Here is a 20,015-nt window from a genome sequence, read left to right on the forward strand (position 1 = left end):
CTTCACAAAAGATACATTATTTCGGTATTACGAAGAGTTGAAACTATAGGAAAGGAATCCTCTTTACAGGGCTCAATAATAAGGACCTCAGACAGTTTTTGTTCAAACGCTTCAAAGCACATATCTTGCAGAGTTTGCTTCTACAAAAAATGTTGAATACAAACAGTCTTCAGATGAAAAACAGCTAAGCAAAACGTTTTCTCTCATCTAAATGGGAAGGTGACGATTGTATATAAAAACATCTGCTTCTTTCATACCTCATTTTCTGTGATTATCAACTTGAATCTTTAGGAAGTTTGTTGGAAATAACCTCAAAAGTGAAATTAGTTTTAAAATGAGCATTGCATCTTTTCACTAAAGCTGAAGAATGGGCCTAGTGTTGTGGCTTTACATTACAGAGCTGGTACTGTAACTCAGGTGTTGGATGAGTAACAGTGCATTCCTAAGGAGAGTTACTCCAGTCTAAGCCCATTCATTTCAATTGGCTTAGACTGGAGTAACTCTCTTTAGGAATGCACTGTAAGTGAGCACACACCCTAATTCTCTTTACCATGCAGACATCTACTAGGAACAAGGCACTCTGCATGAACATCCTATCGCACGGAAGTCCAGTTCATGCAACCCCCTCATCCTCCCATCCTTTCTGACATCAAAGGAGCTGCAGACTGGACCTCTATGAAACCTGACATTATCTGGGTGGTAGAAAAAAAGAGGCACCTTTTCCATCATACAGATAGATGAACCCTATCTAAGAAAATGAACTACAAAAGTCCCTGTTTCAAATCTTGTCTTGGCTATAAAGTCACTAGATGATAAGCTACTATCTCTCTGATGTTGTCCTGCCAGGCACAATTTAGAGATAATAATACTGGTTATTTCACAAAGTTGTTGTAAGGATGATAGAGATGATACAGCAGGGACCTGCGATGATACGTGGGGAGCATCTCATTTTCCTCTCCCAAACTATTTCCTCTTTCCCTTTCTGGAAACTCCCAAAGTCTTTTCCCTTTTTCTACCTTTATCTACTCCCCCTCTTCAACTTTCCCTCTTTACTTTCCACTGGTAGCCTGTCCCTGGGAAAACTGTGGTGTAGTTGTGCAATGTTGGCCAACAGACCGAGCCTTGTTGTGTGGTATTGTCTGCTGGGCTGGGCCCAGTTGCATGATGGGGAACTTGCAAACCTTTCCAGGCTTCCTTCTCTCCTTCCATCCTACCCACAAACAAACCTTCCTTTTATCTGCCTCCTCTCTTCAGCTATTTATTATTTATTTACTTCATTTATACTCTGCCTTTGTCCACAATGGGGACTTAAAGCAGTTTACATAATTCTCCTCACCTCCATTTTATCCTCACAACAATGCTGTGAGGTATGTTAGGCTAAAAATGTGTGACTACCCCATGGTCACCCAGAAAGCTTCCATGGCCAAGTGGAATCTTGGTCCTTCCCTGATCCTAGCCTGAAACTCTAACCACTACACCACACTGAGTGTTGTGTGAAGCTACTGTTGAACAGTAGGAAGCAGCTAGTCCTGGGCGTAGGGTTGCCAGGTAGCCCCTGGCAACCCATAGGGGTTGAGGTGGGTGGGTAGGAACTTATTAGCTGTAAATGGAGGCCATGGTCAACATGTCAGTGTCGCTTCCAGCAGTGACATAATCACATTGCCGATGACCATGAGTATGCTCTGGTATTTGGCCACAAAATCTATGGTAGAAGCTGTTTTTATCAGAGTTTTGCCCAAATAACAGAGTCTCCCCGAGGTCAGTGGTGACATGATAATGTCACTTCTGGAAATGACATCAACACATCAACACTGGTCTCAATTTACAGTTAGTAAGTTCCCCCCCCCCCAGTCAGTTGGTTGAATAGTGTCAGGGGGAGGGAGCTTGGGGCCCGGAATTCCCCATCCTCAGTGGGAGGATGGCAACCCTAACTGGGCAAGTCATGCAAGTTGCATGGTATTAAGTTACCTGGAGGTTGATGTTGAGCTTGGACTTTGAGTCTTCTCTCAAAGGCCAAAACAGTTTTGAAGAGGGCTCTGCTCCCGCCCCCTGTTTTTTACTGACAGAAGCCAAGGCTTGAATGCTAGCAATATTGTGATTTTTTTATTCCACTTTTTAAAAAATATTTATTTTTCTGCAAACCTGGGCCTTTTTTAGATTTGCAGAAATATCTGTCTTGTCTGTCTATGGCTCCGGTTTCCAGATTTAAGTATCCAAAAATCTGACAATGTTGAGACTTAGATATATTGATATATGAAGCATTTAAGAACACATGAACATATAAAGCTGGCTTAGGAGCCTCGTGGCGCAGAGTGTTAAGCTGCAGTCCTGCAGTCAAAAGCTCTGCTCACGACCTGAGTTCGATCCCAACGGAAGTTGGTTTCAGGTAGCCGGCTCAAGGTTGACTCAGCCTTCCATCCTTCCGAGGTCGGTCAAATGAGGACCCAGCTTGCTGGGGGTAAAGGGAAGATGACTGGGGAAGGCACTGGCAAACCACCCCGCAAACAAAGTCTGCCTTGGAAATGTCGGGATGTGACGTCACCCCATGGGTCAGGAATGACCCGGTGCTTGCACAGGGGACCTTTACTTTTACCTTTTACAGAGAGTTAGAACAGACCACTGGTTTATTAATATCAGTATTGTGTACTCTGACTAGCAGTCTAGGATCCCAGGTAGGGGTCCCACATCACCTACTAACTGATTATTTTAACTGGAGATTCCAAGGATTTAAATTTGGACATTCTGCAAGCAAAGCAGATGGCACTGAGTAATGGCCTCTCTTGAATAATTTTAAACTTTTGTCATCACTGTTGCCTCTCAAATATGGCCATTTTTATTTCATGTCTCTCAAACAAATTTTCCCCATAAAATGTATGCATTTTTCCATGCTGTGGGACCCCAATAAATCAGTATTATACTCATGACATACATAGTATGTCATTTATTCTAGTAGTCAAGTGTGGCCTCATCTGTGGATACTTAAATCTGTGGATTGGGGTCACACTTACAGAAGGCAGAGAATTCTCCAAACTTGGGGGATCCCCAAAATGGGATAAGGAACATTTGCTCATATCTAGAAAAACTCTGAATGCTCTAAAGCACTAATAATGCTAAGTATTATTAAAATTTCTGCTTCTGTCACAATAAGGCTACAGATCATTATTTCTGCTTGGCTGACTGGCCAATTCAAACACTGAGAGAACACAACAAATAGCTTCTTACAGTTTATTAGAGAAGATTTTTAAATGAAGAAGCCTGAGGCAATTTTTTTAACACAAACATTTGATCCAAAATGTTTTATGGGCAGTGAAAACAAAATAAAGCCTGGCATATGTGAAACCAAACATTTATTTTGTACACTGGGGAAGATACATTTATTTTTTTCCATCCAGACATAGGTGCTGAAAGCTCATCTCATATCTCCTTTGTTTAGACTTCAAGTGCCCTCTGAAATAACGCAAAACCAGTTTTCTTGAAAGCACAGGTTGATGATTTATTCTAAAATCGATCTGTTATAAATTTGTTACAGAATTCTTCTATAGCTGGTCTTTGAAGCAGGGGAGAATCAGAGCACGTTCTCACTGTTCCTGTTCAGAGGCATCAGGGTCAAACCAGATGAGATCCCTTATTAGACCTTCAGCACACCTTGAGTGATAAAGAACAGCTTTAGAATAATCTGCTGCAGATCTAGATCACAGTGCAGAAGAGGGGAGAGCTTTAAGCAGGGCTTTTTTTGTAAAAGTAAAAAAGTGCTATACTCATATATTCGGATGCATCAATTCCCACCAATTCCCCCCTCAGTTGCACCAATTTCCCCCAAAGGTGCTGGTACTCTGTGGTGGTGGTGGTGGTATTTGCCAAAAAACAAAACAAACAACAACAACAAAAACAGTCCTGGGGTTAAGTATTGTGTCTCCCAATTACAGATGGATCCCAATTCTGGGGGCCTCTGAAGTTGGGAAGGGTATGTAGGCAGAAAGTGTTAAACCCCCCCCCCTTTGTGTCATGTCTAACACTGAATAAGAATCCAGACCAGCAGCTGTTTATCAAGAAAAAACACAATGGAAATCCAGTTCTGGATCTTGCAGCATGCCATCTCCATCTGGGGTGAAGTTTGGACTACTGACGGGCTACATAATATATGTGGTTGGGAAGTCTTTAAGCAGTGTCAGCCCATTTGCATGGTCAGTTATCCTCAGAACTTCCCTTTTAAGAGCTTTCAATGAAGTGTCACATTTATATCCTGATAGGGTCTCAAAAATCATAGCCCTGGTCTAAGGCAAGTTGCCTGCCAGGAGTCCAAGCCCCATCACTGTGTGTGTGTAAAGTGCCTTCAAGTCGCAGCTGACTTATGGCGACCCCTTTTGGGGTTTTCATGGCAAGAGACTAACAGAGGTGGTTTGCCAGTGCTTTCCTCTGCACAGCAACCCTGGTATTCCTTGGTGGTCTCCCATCCAAATACTAACCAGGGCTGACCCTGCTTAGCTTCTGAGATCTGCCGAGATCAGGCTAGCCTGGGCCATCCAGGTCAGGACCCCATCACTGTAGGGAGATTTATAGTGTTTACCTCATTACAGACCATTTTATCAGTCCTGAGGATATTATGTTCACACCCTTATAACACCAAGTTGTCATCTTTGCTGCACTTTTACGGCCCTACTCAATCCTTTCCCTCACACCCTCCTTCCTAATTTTGGATGGGGAAGTCTTCTGTCTCCTATCTGTTACCTTCAGGAAGTCCTCTGGTATGCCAGTCCCTGAATGCCCTCCTCTTGGCACCTCCTTTATATAGGTGTTTCTGAATGCATTGTGATGACAGCCACTTCCTTGTGATTGGCTCTGAAGACCCCAATGACACCTCTTTATCAGTGATGCTCTTTGCAATTGGTGTGCAATACCACATGATTTTAATGTGGTTTCTCCCCCCCTTGTCAGTTAAAATGTATCCCATCTTTTCATAAATTATCATTAAAAACTCCACTATTCCTTCAAGGTGTTCAGGGGAGCATACTCCCCTCCATTTTGTCCTCACACCAACCCTGGGAGGGAAGTTTGGCTAAGAGAGAATCCAATATGCTGGAGTGGAGATTTGAACCTGGGTCATGTGCTTAAGCTTTTAATCAAGTTAAAAGCTTTTAAATAAAGTTACTGCTTCTTTTTAGTACACCTGTCGTTTTATGACCTGCTTCTGTTTTATCAGTTGTTTAAATTTACTTTTATCACTATTGTTGTTGAGACTGTATTGTATTGTAGGTTATCTTTTATTGTAAGTGACCCTGGAAATATATTTTTTAAAAAAGAAAAAAAGACAGGGTAGAAACAACTTAAATAAATACACCCAACTGTCTGATGTAGACTGCAGATATCAAGCATGGTGTAGAGGTCAAAGTATTGGACTACAGTGTTGGAGACTCAGATTCCAATCCCTAGTCTACTATAGATAAGGTTGCCAACTCCAGGAACGAGCAGGAGATCTCCTGCTATTACAACTGACCTCCAGCCGATAGAGATCAGTTCACCTGGAGAAAATGGCTCCATTCCAAAAACCTCCTGGCGGTGGCGAAGAGGGACCTGGCAACCCTAACTATAGAAGCTTGTTGGGTGACTTGGGAGCAAGCATTCTGTCTCAGCTTAATCTACTTCACAGGGCTGTTTTGTTAGAATAAAATTAAAGCACGGAGAATGAGGTATTGGCCCACTACAACTGATAACTTGCTGTCTGTTAATGGAGCCCATAGTTTGTTGACAAAAGCCACCTCACCTTGCCTAATATAAAACTGGCCTTGTTTATAGTTGTTGTTAATATAAGTAATTATTTGCTTTTTAATTAAATGATACCCAGAGTTAATTATCCTCTCCAAAGGATGGGCTATAGTTCCAGCCAGCCAATATCTTCCTTTACTTCAGAATTAAAAGCAATGGCCTAGCTATTTAACCGCAACACCTTTCTGGTTAGAGGAGGGTTAAAATAATTCCTAAAACAGGCCCACGATTTGGTTCATGAACATAGATACGTTTGTGACAAGCCGTCCTTGCTGGTCAGAGCTTCCTGTCATTCAGTAGTTCTTTACTGTCACATTTGGGGATCCCAGAACAACGCTTTGAAGGACTGGAAAGGCAAGGTCCATGAGGAGAACCGTGGTAAAGAGAAGTGGCATTGGCCACTCTTGCTCTTGACATCAAGTCCAGGGTGGCTTCGTGTTTCTTTATGGATGAAGCATTCAAATGACAGAGAGAGAGAGAGAAAAGAAAGAGAGAGAGAGAGAAAGGAAGGAAGACAGACAGACCAGTTGGGGAAAACAAGTCTGCAAGTGTATTTCATACCATCTGCAGTTCAGAAAAGTAAAAAAAAATATGCAAAAAAAGGTACGCTTCTCATGCCCGGTTCACGGCCGTTTTATTGATATAGACCTTTAGAACTGGGTACTATTTCTTGGGCCTCAGCATAGTGCTTCTGCACTTCCGAGGCATTTTAAAGCTGGCAGATGAATCTCCACGTTCAGGAAAAAAGCAGCAATGTCAATTTAGTGCTTTCATGGAAGAGGCTGAGAAAAATCAGAGGGGGGGGGAGGAATATCCCAGCCCGTTGGGACCGTAAGAAAATTTGGAAGGATGCATGCAACTGAGGAGCAACTAAAGAAAGAGAACGAGAAGAAAATAAGAATCAGTATAACTGTAAAACTAGAAGAGAGTTCTATTTTTAAATTTCAACTTTCCGTTCATTCACACGAATGTTTTGAGATGCTGTTTGGCCGGAAAATGCCTTATTCCCATGGTCTTAATGCTGTGTTACTTTTCTGTGACTGGCAGAGACATTGAAGGAATAAGTACAATCAGCAGAGTGACACATGGGGTCACTAGGGAGCCTGGCTGAGAGCTTGTTTTTCCTTTCTCTTAGTTTAGAAAGTGCAGAACAGCAGTACAAGGGTAGACGTTTAAAACCGCCAGGTTTCCCCCCCCCCCTTCTGCATGTCAGTTAGGGATCATATTTCACAGCTAACTTCAGATCTTGACTCTCTTTTTTTCTTTCAAAGAAAGAAAACGTCTCAAAGGTTTCTGTCCTCCCATGCTCTTTCCTAGGGCACTGTCAAGTTAAGTGACTTTCTCCAGACAGGCAGAGGCTCTGGGAATTTAAAGTCTGCTCCCACATTTTAAACACACCCTGGGCCTCCGAGAGGCCAGGAGCCTTTCATCTACCTCATGACCATCAAGGGGCAGTTGCTCTTGGAAGGGAATAAATGGGGTGTCAACATAATGGGTGTTTGTGTAAAGGTAAAAGACCTTTTGAAAAGGTCTGCCCAGACATTTACAATAAAAATGTTACAGCTTTGTGGTGAATATATGTTTGTGTGTGCTGCACGAAACACTGCAATGTGCCTTACGTGGAGCTGCCTTGGAGGATTAGTCAGAAAATTCAAAATGCTGCAGGATGCTCTAGGCTGCATGGCAGCAGCTATATTGCTCCAGTCTTGATCCACCTACACTGGCTTGCAATTTGTTTCCGGGACAATCCAAGATGCTGGTCTTGACCTTCAAAGCCCTATATGGTTTGGGGCCAACATACCTGAATAGGGTTGCCTATTGGGAAATACCTGGTGATTTTGGGGGAGGAGCCTGAGGAGGGTGGGGTTTGAGGAGGGGAGGGATTTCAATGGGGTATAATTAGGGTTGCCATGTCCCTCTTAGCCACCAGTGGGAGGTTTTTGAGGCCTAGATTACCTCTGGACTTGGGCACTTTTCCCAACGTGGCTAGTGTCACGCATAGGGTTGCCAGGTCCCTCTTCGCCACTGGTGGGAGGTTTTTGGGGTGGAGCCTGAGGAGGGTGGGGATTGGGGAGGGGAAGGACTTCCATGCCATAGAGTCCAATTGCCAGAGTGGCCATTTTCTCCAGATGAACTGATCTCTATCGCCTGGAAATCAGTTGTAATAGCAGGAGATCTCCAGCTACTACTTGGAGGTTATAGCAAAAACAACCTATTATAATGTAAATGAAGTTGCAGAGTCTAAGTTATAAGTTCTATTTATTACCCTCCTGGAGAAACCTAAGGAGGAAAAAGCTCAGTTCCCAACCTCCAGGGCTGGCCTGGAGGAAAAAAATCCTCTGTTGCCACCCTCCAGGAATGACCTAGAGAAAAATGTGTTTGCCAATCTCAAGGGCTTCTCTAGACTGAAAATCAGTGGTTGCCAACCTCCAGGGCTTGTATTTTAACAAAAACAACCTGTTGTAATTTTTACCAGGTTTTCATATCAAAGTTGCACATTTAATGATGATATTTCTACGCTATGTATTCTTACTACAACTATAATGCTAAACATAAACCAACTCAATGTTATACATACAAAATCTCCCACATACATGCAATACAAAAAAAAAAATCACAAGGTCAGAGGGTACAGTCTCCATATGTGACAAGTGAAGTCCATGAAACATATTACTATAACTTCTCAAGGTAAGTGTTCATGTCTACTATTGTTTTTTCCAGACATGTCCATGTGTAAAGTTATTTTCTTTTCTTTTCTTTACAGGTTACCGGTTGGTTGTTCCTGTTTCGAAGATTTCTTCCTCAGAAGATGCACATGGATTCTTAATGTAAGCTCAAGTTTTACTCCCAGTTTGCCCAGAGCTTTTTTCTTTTCTTACTGGTGGAACATGTCTGCGTTGTAATAAGCAGGAGATCTCCAGCTACTACCTGGAGGTTGGCAACCCTAGTCATGCATGCATTTGAGCAGTGACTCAGCATCGTCACAGACTTTGCTGGGGATGCTTGAGTATAAGCAGGGTTGCCAACCTCCAGATGGGGCCTGGAAATCTCTTGGGATTGCAACTGGTCTCCAGACTATAAAAATCAGTCCCCCAGAAGAAAACGGCTGCTTTCGAAGGTGGACTCTATGGCATTACTCCTCACTGAGGCCCCTATCCTCCCCATACCACACCCTCCCCAGCTCCACCCCAAAGCTCCAGAAATTTCCCAGCCTGGAGTTGGCAACACTCAGACACAGCCATAACTGTGTGTGTGTGTTTGCATCCATTGTGGATTGTCTAACATTATGAAAAGTCAGACCTACGCTGGATATTGTTGGATGGTATATCCTAGGAATGGATGTGGGGTTCTCCAAAATAACATCATCCCTGGTTAGGGTATAGTGTTAAGTGAATGTAAGAAGTGTCTTTGTAGACTTTTCCTTGACAGAATTGTTAACATTGTGAACATTCAAAATAGTTGACATATTGTATTTACATCTTGGATGTACTATCACAAACCCTCAGTGTCTCATTTGGGCCTTTAAAAGGTTTAATGCGTGGGACTCTTCCATTAACAGTGGGTTTTTTTCCAATGTAAAAGTGGATGTTTTCCCTTCTTGCTGGCTGATGTCTATTCTTCATTCACTTAAGACTGATTTTTAAAAGATGATTTAGAGGCTGCAAAGCTGTGCTTTTAATAATAATGCTTATGGGCCTCTTCATTCTGAAACAGCCAAAAGGAAAGATGTGAAGGAAAGCATAGGAGAAGCCTGAGAGACACTTAAAAATGACAGCAACCTAAATGTCTCACATAATAAAGGGAAAGCTGTGTGGATATATTTTATATCAAGGGAGAAAAAACGTATTCCATGTTTTATGACTACGATGTTACTGGAGCGCGATACAGTGGTGGTGAAATATAGCTATCCAGTAACAACTGGGGTATACTCTTCACTAGGTACTCTGCAAGTGTGGCTCAACATATTTGCATCTAGCATTTGGCATCACTGCTCACGTACCATCTGTTCTTTGGTGTCTCTGTTTCTCTGCTATGCTGGCAGATATGTTAAAAGATTCTTACCATAGAATCATTGAATCATAGAGTTGGAAGGGACCACCAGGGTCATCTAGTCCAACCACCTGCACAATGCAGGAAATTCACAACCACCTCCCCTTACACCCCCAGTGACCCCTATCCCATGCCAAGAAGATGGGGAAAAAACCTTCCTCTGACCTCTGGCCAATCTGGCCTGGAGGAAACCTGACCAAGGATTATACATTTATTATTGCCCTAATGGCGTTGCTTTTAACCATCTTTGACTGAAAGCCAGAATCACCAGATTTACTGAGGTGCTTATCTGATCATCTGCTATCTGAAGACTCTTATCCCCCATACTCTCACTGTAGTTCTACAACTTCTCACAGAAGGCTTTGTAGAGTTAGAAGATGTGTTTAAAATCTGCTAGTTGGGTTTTGACATCACGTTAAAGAAACCACCATCTTTCAATCTATTCATAAGGCTGGAAAATAATAGTAATATATCGGTCCATCTAGGCAGGGCAGATCAACTGTTTGGAAGACTGTGTTTCATAATTTATCCATGCCTTCTCTGTTGTGGCCCCACCATAGGGAATGGCCTGCCTGAGGAGGTCAGGAAAGCTCCCACTCTCCTGGCTTTCCACAAACTACGCAAAATGGAATTATTCAAGAGGGCTTTTCTGTGCAGCAATAAAATTGCACCGTACTAAATGATTCACAAAGATACCTATACTACTGTATATAGCTTGCTGAAACTAGGATTTTACTATGTAATGTATGCATTGTGTAATGTGCCATGTTAATACTTATGATTTGTTTCAGTCCTGTTTTTAGACTTCTGGTTGGTTCTACAACCCTAATCCTATCGCATTGTTTATTGAATATCCCATCCTGTCAATTGTAGTGACTGTGTAATCTGCCTTGAGTCCAAGTGACAAAGGAGGGCTATAAAGAACATAAATAAAATGATAAAATGTAGAGCAGCCATTGAATATACCTAATTACCAAAAGGTTGTTTGCTATATTGTCCTCTGTATTGCTGTGAAACGTTGTCATTTTACAGTTCTGATGTCAAATCAGTCAGTAAGTTGAGTCTGGACAGTTCTACTATCATCTGAAAGGATTAAACTCTTGATCCTGAAGTTTCTAAGTGACATTAAATCAAATTCTGGGATCATTCAGACTTAGTGACACTGGAAGGATACCAGGCAAGAATGTCAATCAACAGAACTCTCAAAGATATTCTCATCTGGAATACAGATCACCGTACAAGACAGTGGAAGTTTTATGTGCCACAAGGATAAATAAACACACCTGTGATGTTTTTAAAAAAGCAGTTTCCCACAGCTGCTCTGTTGTTCTGGGGAAAGAGAGTCCATGCAAGGAAACTGGACCTGGCTTGTTAAAAATCGTAGTATGTAGTATGGCTCTCAGATCTAAAATTCAACTTTAAATGTTTATTTTAAAGCACACACAAAGACAAATGAGGGGACTGTGAAAGAGAAACACAGAACTTATAAAATAAAATAAAAATACGGTTGCTAGCTAATACCAAACTTACGAAGATTCTCTGGTCTTTTCTCCTTACTTAAGAGGCAGGCCAAGCAGAGACTCCTAGCTGAGTTAGTAAAAAAATACCTTTTCTTGCTAGTTTCAAGGGGTGGAAGAGTTCATCTTTGACCAATCAGAAAGTAAGATGCTTATGCAAGTGTTCCCTCCAAAAAGGACTAGACCAATTAACTGTTTCCCCAGGATCACGGGGGTTTTGCACTCAGCGCTTTGGAGACTATGTGTAGAGTTAGGTGCAGGGTACAGAAGAAGTAGGTTGGCTGCCAATGATTTTTGCATCATGTACCCAAGAAATATCCAATGAGACAGACTTTAAATCCGAGGCAAAAGAATATTAGGAAAAGCCGAGAAAAGTACAGGATGGGTGCAAGATCAACTTTGAGAGTCGGAAAACTCATGCATAACTCCAAGGAACAACTGAGTCAGTCTGAGGGTGGACAGGAGTCAAAGAACCCATGCATAAAGGACCAAAGTGTCCAGGAAATGGGCCATCAAATATAGATGGGATATGTAGAAAGGAACATGGGAGAAAGGAGATTTGAACTGTATGCCATTATATTTTGCAAGATTCAATGCCAGAGGGCTGTGTGGGTGAAACGAAAGCTAAGCAACCTAGCAAGTTTTGCCATAAACCCCCCAACCTTCTTGCCCGGCTCTATAGTTGCCTCCTAGTAGCAAGAAGATTCAACCCTGGAGGCAACAACTTGTCAACTGATTTACATTCACTGATCCCATATAGCAGCCAATCCCTTAATTTTACAATGAATGTCAATCCCTGTGGAATGCAGTTTAATATACTCAGAAACACATTTCAGCTCTTTGTTTAAAATACTGTCCCTTACAGAACCTGTGTTGGTGATAACTTCCTATCTTTAGTCAGAAAGTGGAATAAGACTTATTTCTACTTGTTAAAATAATTGAGCCTCCAAGGAGTTTATCTATTACTTCTGAGCTGTTCTCAGATGGATTTAGGGCAACTCTCCCCCTGCCTCCATGCCTTCTACATTTTCAGTCATCGCTGGCACAAAAGGTACCGCTTAGCTTCTTTATTTATCAATAACACAAATAAATTCTACCCAGAAAAACGATTCACTCGCCACAGCACATAATTCATTTGGTTTGGTCTTTCCGGTACTTCAGAGTTCATGAACATGTAATCCTCTCCATTCCTTAAAAGATTTTTTGCTCTCTCTCTCTCTCTCTCTCTCTCTCTCTCTCTCCATCTCACCCCTTTACTTTTTACAATTCCAGATAAGTTGCTCTGCCAAGTATCTTCTCCCTTATGCCTATATTTCACATTCCTCATCCTCTGTCCTCCTAATCTCCACCTAACACCTGCCAGTAAGGACAGAATGCATGACCAGCCACTCTACCAGTGCATCTTACTATGAACTTGTCTTGTTCTCCTTGGCATATCTTCCTATCTGAGGGCTTAGAAGAAACTCTGGTTCTAAGATGGCACTTCAGAAACTTAAAATGAGCTTTCCTTCTTGCAATGTACACATTGATGGGGCTACATGAACAGGACAGATACATATGCATTTAATCTTCTTCTCACAGGTTAACAACTAATGCATGGCTAGATAAGAGTTTACAGCCCATCTATTAAGAACTTAAGCATCTGAGAAAAATAAATAAAACTGCATCCACAAGTCACACTGAACTGCTTCATAATCTTGATCTATTTTCTGGATTTCCAATGTGCTGCAGCCAAAAGGAGTACATTACACATTGTTGTGCTGCTGAGCTGCTACATAAGCAAACTTATTGGGATCCCAATAAAAGGGAGTAATTCCACCCAGTTTTCTATGTTCACAGCTCTCACTTAATTGTACAGTAGTTAGCATTTGGGAGCCATGTGATCCTATTGAAGTGTTAAGGAAATTGAACTGCTACTGAGACCGAATCAAAGGAAAGGTAGATATAATGAGAGCGACACAGCAAGGAGGAGAGAGGGAGAGAGCGGCCTAACAAGGCAGCTGATCAGATTCAGAAAGCCAACCATGGTGGAATAGGTGCTGTTTCCCCCCCTCCCCATATACATAGTTCCCTGAATTGAAAGTGCTGCGAACTCTCAGAGGGATAGAGACAGCAAGATTGTATGCATGGATGAAGAAAGGATAGTGCAAAATCAACCAACTAGTACACCAGGGGGGAAATCAAATAAAACTGGCTACTTCAGAGAGGCCTAGGTGCAAACCAAAGGCCATATTACTACATACAAACAAACCTCATCATTACAATCGAATATCCATTTACTGTAGGTCTTGTTTTAAGAAAGGTCAAAGGAAAATTTATCCATGTTGATGCATGGATAAATTTTCCATGTTGATGCAGATTTTGTTACTGAAAAACAGCATGATGTAGAAGCTAGAAACGGTGTTTGGTTGTTAGGCAGTGTGGTGCAGTGATTAGACGGCAAAATTAATGTTTGGGAGACCTAGGTTCAATCTCTCTCCACCATGAAGCTTACTACATGACCTTGGGCCAGTCACTCTCAGCCTAACTTACCTCTCAGGGTTATTGTGAGGATAAAAAGAAGGAGGGCAGAATGACGTGTACCACCCTAAGCTATTTGGAGGAAGGGCAAGATAACCATTACTAAATAAATAGAAATAAACCTGTAAGCCTCTCAATTCTCTCCTTTTTTAAAAAACTCCTTTTTCCTGGTTCCATTAGGAGTTTGGAGGAAACCCTGATTCCCTGTCACAGGCAAGGAGATGATGGGGGATTCTGGGAGATGACTGTCTTTCACAGAAAGTGGCTGTTAGCCCTTGGCTGTTTGTTCTCCAACAACAGAAATAACAATCTGTTAACAATCTGTGGCAGCAAGCTGCCCAAGTGAGACTTTGATAAGGAAATAGATGCTTACCAAAGGATGCCACTGAGTAAAATATAATGGAACCAGTATTTTAAAGTATTATCCATATCAATCCTGCCTCAATATCAAGGTTTAAGGAATAAATCCACGAATAACCAAGAGTCAATTTAAATGATGACTCTGAACGTGACAGACAACTTTTATTCTGAGGCATCCAGGATTGTCCCCCACCCAAAAAAGTGGATGAATGAATTGTCTTAACAGAATTGTCTGCAAACATAAACCTGGCTCTGGAATACTTCTGTTTAGGGACGGTGGAGAGGTGATGTGAATAACTCCAATGTCTGCTCAGTAGACCTAGACCAAAGGTACCAAACAAATCAAACTATGAGGAAAAAAGGCAGACAAATATGTCCAGGGGCAGTTTCAGCCACTGTCCAGATCCAATGGTACCATCTAACAGTACACCTTTCCAAGCCCACTGACTAGAGTCCTCCAGTGATTTCTTATCCTTGTATTGTAAATACCAGGACAGCAATCAAAGTGTACACTTCTGAACGCTTTGCAAATAAATGAGCTGAAAAAACCTGGAGCCCAACTCACATGAGATTTCCAAGTCATCTGCACGAGTTATTTTTTTAGCCATTAGACCAAATGCTGATGACATCCTTGTACAAAAGAAAGCATCTTCCTTGTTAGCCAGTCATTTTTCATAGCTATCACATAGCTATCACATACACCCTACTTCTTTATTTTGTATGACTCAAACTGTATTGATTACTAATATTTCACAATAAGGAGAATCACATCATCGACATAAATATGTTTATAACCCTTGGGATGTTTTCTAAGCCTCTTAGGTTTCTTCATAATATTAAATGTAGTCAATGGATATCTTGACCCTGGGCCGACAGCACTTTGTACACTCATTTGTCATTGTGAGTACACATACAACATAATGAAAAATGTATACTCAAACTAGACTCTACTTAATCTTATGGAGATACACATTGCAGGGAAGAATTACAACTGCTGTGGTAGGCCTGGCCTGCTGTGTCTAGGATTTGTATCACTGTTGCCTCACTGTGTAAACTGCCATGCCCAGTTTTGACCACTGCATAGAAACGGGACCTGTGGAGAGGGCAGTGTCTGCCACCAAAGTCACCAGGCTTCAATTCTGAATAACAGGACAACACCACTTGTATGGGTAATGATAGTGAAGTTTTATGTCACAAGCATCATTATACATGCTTGACTGTGTGCACTTTTTAAGTATGATGAAGCATATTCATGCACACTTTGGTCAGCAGAATGACTGAGAGATAGGGTTGCCAATCTCCAGGTACTAGCTGGAGATCTCCTGCTATTACATTCGATCTCCAGCCGATAGAGATCAGTTCACCTGGAGAACATGGCAGCTTTGGCAATTGGAGTCTATGGCATTGAAGTCCCTTCCCAAACCCCACCCTCCTCAGGCTCCGACCCAAAAACCTCCCACCAGTGGCGAAAAGGGACCTGGCAACCCTACTGAGAGGGTATTACAAAGTGGTTGACAGTCTGCATCCTATTCTTGTAATTGTTCCTTGCTCTTTGCTAGTGCTAACATTTCTCTTGCCATGTGCTCAGCTAAATTGTGACCAAGTTCCACGATTTTCCATGTCTGCTTTATTTGTCACAACTTTAGGAAGTCTACATTCCTTTGATCCTTCTTTTCAGGAAAAAAACACCACACATTGTTTTCATGGAGTTTGCTGTACGGATGTTTACTTTGATCTAAGTAATAGCTTTGACATCCAATACCAGCAGTCTAACTTCTCCCACCAACCTCTTTCCTATAGATCAAAGCAGAATTCTTGTCACACATACTCATTGTTGTCTTACCTCTTTTATTTGATTTATACCCCACTTTCATAGAATCATAGAATGAAAGAGTTGGAAGGGACCACCAGGGTCATCTAGTCCAACTCCCTGCACAATGCAGGAAATTCACAACTACCTCCCCCCACACTCCCAGTGACACCTACTCCATGCCCAGAAGATGGCCAAGATGCCGTCCCTCTCATGAACTGCCTAAGGTCATAGAATCAGCCTTCCTGACAAATGGCCATCTAGCCTCTGCTTAAAAACCTCCAGGTAGGTTTTTACCACCTCCTGAGGAAGCCTGTTCCACTGAAGAACCACTCTAACTGTTAGAAAATTCTTCCTAATGTCTAGATGGAAACTCTTTTGATTTAATTTCAACCCATTGGTACTGGTCCGACCTTCTGGGGCAACAGAAAACAACTTGGCACCATCCTCTATATGACAGCCCTTCAAGTACTTGAAGATGGTTATCATATCACCTCTCAGTCTTCTCCTCTCCAGGCTTTTTCACCATACAAATCCCTGTATCACATTCATATTGTTTCACTCAACATCAACAACAGTTTTTGGGATAGAAAGAGGCTGCTGGGTAGAAGGTGAAGCTGATAAAAATCACTTCCAGGAACTCATGTCATTCACAGGAACACTGAACCCAACCTGAGCTGTCAAAAGAATGGTGAGCACCTAAACAAACAATTAAACCAGGCTTTCCCAATTAGAAGACAACCAAAACTTAATTTTACAAGCCAGCAAGAGATCCTTCCTAAAGCACCAAATAGTGTTTTTCCCTACAGGTACTCCTGCAAACACAGCAGAATGCACCAGGTCCCTTCCTAATATTTTATTTATTTATTGTTTGGAATATTTATAATTCCACTTCTCTGTTTTTTTAAAAAAATTGCATTAGTTTGTTCACAACGTAATTCATTAAAAATAAATAACTACAATGTGCACTGCAACTAATAGAAACCAGCACAGAGTAGTATAGAAACCTATTAAAAGTGGCAATTAAAAGGATTTCCTATTAAAACAACAGCAGATAGAAACAGCATTACCAGATCCTAAAGAACAGGTGGAAGATAAACAACCGCAATAAATACATAAAATAATATTAAAAATTTAGCAGTAGATCATAGCAACAATGGGCACAGAAAATAGAAAACAAGCAAAAACTCAACAGAGAGTCTGGGAAAATAACCCGATATCCAAAGCTGAATAAGCGCAATATTGCGAGGAGGGAATTCCAAAAGCAAAACTCCACCGCAAAAAAGGCAGTCCAATCTTTAGTCGCTACCCACCTTACCTCTGAAAGCAGAAGCCACAGTACAAGGCCTTGGGGAAGGATCATAGCTAATGGACAGATCTGTACAGTAATTAATCATTTTTAGAAACACATTTGTTATGGTTACATAAAGAAGTTACACCCTTCTAAGTCCAGTGAAGTCAATGGACTTAGAAAGATACAACTCTGTAGGACTGGACTGCTTAGACTAGTACTGTGATCAGTAAACAAATTGTTTCAGCTGCACAACTCCTCAAACTGTAAAGATTCCTCTCTGTTGAAACAACCTGACAGAGAATCATGCATGTAACTGAACACAGACAGATCCCATAATCACTGATGGCTTATGAATAAAGGTAAATTAATTGTGATGTTTCAACTAGGTGAACAGGCAACAGTTGCCGGGCTAGTGCCTAATTGTGTGGGGCGCTCTAGTGGGACCCGGCCCATTAAGAGTGAGAACCCAGCCATACCCCAGCAGAGTGACCCAAAGATGACATACAACCAGCTTGGAGGAATGGCACAACTTTATTGTTTGCAGCAGCAAGGCATTGGCATGGCATGGGAGCGTTATCCTACCATCGGCCTGCCACCATTGCAGGCCGATGAAAATACCCAGCCATGCTGGGCCACTTTTGAGATGGCAGTTCCTGGGACACACGAGGGCGGCAGCCAGCTGTGTGGTCCCCCGCCACTTGGAAGGAGGCCATTTGACAGCACATGGCAAGGCATGCCCCCTGACAGCCCCGCTGGGTTGTTCATGGCAGCCTTCCAACTTGGCCTGTCCCCTTCCAGCCTCCCCCAAAATCCCTTATTGGGATCCTCCCTGTTGGGGAAAAGGCACGCAGGTCAGTTTCCCCCCCAAACTGGATCCAGCCCCCATGCCAAACCGCACAAAGTTGTGAAGAAAGAGCAAGAACAAATTAAACAAACCTCAAATAGTATGATACAGCGGTGGGTGGGAGGGACAACTGGAAGCCGACTGAGGGCTGCCCTGAGCACGGCCTCTTTAAATGCTGGGAAGCCGGACCCGAGTGAAAAACTCAGGTCCGGCTGCTCGGAGGCCAGCTCCCCCCCCCCCCGTTGGGAGCCCGAGCCTGATTGGCTCATTCAAATTGGCTCCCTCTGATGACGGGCAGGCAGGTACGCAGCTGCAAAAACAGCGCATGGTACGACGCCGCTTTCCCCCATCCAGCTGCCTGAGGAGTGGAGGAGCCCGCGCCGGCCAGAAGCCCCGGGCTCCCCCTGTTCAGCGGCCGCCCGCCCTCGGAGCGGGGGGGGGGGCGGTCCAGTTCGCTTGCGCCCGCCACAGCCCAGCCCAGCAACCTTGGGCTCTGCGGGTAAGTCGGAGCCCCGTTTACCTGGTGTAGATCTTCCTCTTGTAGCTCCAAGGATCAGAGCTTAGGGAATTGTGTGCTTGGCACTGTGCTAACCAAGCTTGTCACTGGCCAAGATCTCATTGACTGGCCAAGATCTCAAGATCTCATATCCCTATGGAATATTCTATGTTTTGCCTTCCCTTATGCAGTAATATGTCCCCCACCCCCCACTTTTACTTAGAAAGTGGCAAGAGAATTGATACCACCTGGAATCCCAATCATGGAACATAACATTATTTTATTTAAAATCAAAGTAGATCGAACATAACCCTGATCTGAAAACATTGGGGAGCAATCCAAGGACTGATTCTTGAGCCTAAACCCAGCTTCAAAAATACCTGCTTTTTAACACATAAAAACAGTTAGGTTTTTAATCCTAAGAAAAGTTATCCCCCAGCCCTTTTTGGTGGTGGGGTAAACAGAGATTTCCTGTTACAGTGTCCTAATGTGCTTACAATAATCACGAATATGTTTATTCAAAACAATGACTTACCAGATGTTTCATCAACTCTTTCATCTACCACATGGTCCTTTTGATGAACCCATTCACTGTTACATTTGAAATAGATCTGTGTGGCAGGGCTGGCTTTGCAGTAGAGGTTCACGGGTTTGTTCTTTACAATGTAAGCTTCTTCTGGCTCAATAAGGAAGTGTGGAAGGGGTTCCGGAGGATCAGAAGGGAAGGTTTCTGGGAGTTCATGAAAAAAATCATCATCTATAAGGAAAAAATAGAAAGGTACAGTTAAATAACATTGACCCTGATCTAAAAAGCCTGTTTTTAAATTTTCAGTTTTGGAGAAAATAAATACAATTATGTACATTATTTCCAGGATTATAGATAACCATTTAAAAGAAATATTTGCAAGATTTAACCAAGTTTCAAAGATTGTTTTCAGTGTCGTAATGAGAGATCATCAACAACCCATTGCAAAACTAAAATTATCTATCCAAGCAGGAGGATTCAGTTTTCCCAGTGTCAGACTTTATCATGGGTCTTTATAATATTGAATGCAATGAAACGGACTTGTTTATCTGACATTAATATGCCAGAACAGGTACGACTGGAGGCTTTCCTATGTAACGTCTCTTTCTAGCTTGAAAGCATTGATTCTCAATATCCTAATAATGTAAATGTTGCTTTAATATCAGGAAAACAAAGGGTTTTGAAAGATTGTGCTAAATCATTTAACATTGATCCAAGCACTCATTTTGTTTCCCACTATGGGGAAAGAGTAATGCTTCCAGATAAAAGGCAAAAATTGCTTGGACAGATCAGTTGCACACAAGTAGTATACTAGTTGCCAACCTTCAGATGGGGC

At 42.2% G+C, this 20,015-nt stretch overlaps 1 protein-coding gene across 2 annotated transcripts in view; it reads right to left on the reverse strand.

The window, feature by feature from the left end:
- UNC5C (unc-5 netrin receptor C) overlaps window positions 1–20,015 on the reverse strand; it is a 367,585-nt gene that overhangs the window by 138,582 nt on the left and 208,988 nt on the right. For both annotated transcript variants that reach the window (XM_056855516.1, XM_056855514.1), the window contains exon 2: window positions 19,190–19,411. In XM_056855516.1, the coding sequence (XP_056711494.1) occupies window positions 19,190–19,411 (222 nt within the window). The remainder of the gene's footprint in view (window positions 1–19,189; window positions 19,412–20,015) is intronic.

The sequence above is a fragment of the Euleptes europaea genome, chromosome 9, assembly GCF_029931775.1.
Source record: "Euleptes europaea isolate rEulEur1 chromosome 9, rEulEur1.hap1, whole genome shotgun sequence".
Classification (NCBI taxonomy): Eukaryota; Metazoa; Chordata; class Lepidosauria; order Squamata; family Sphaerodactylidae; genus Euleptes; species Euleptes europaea.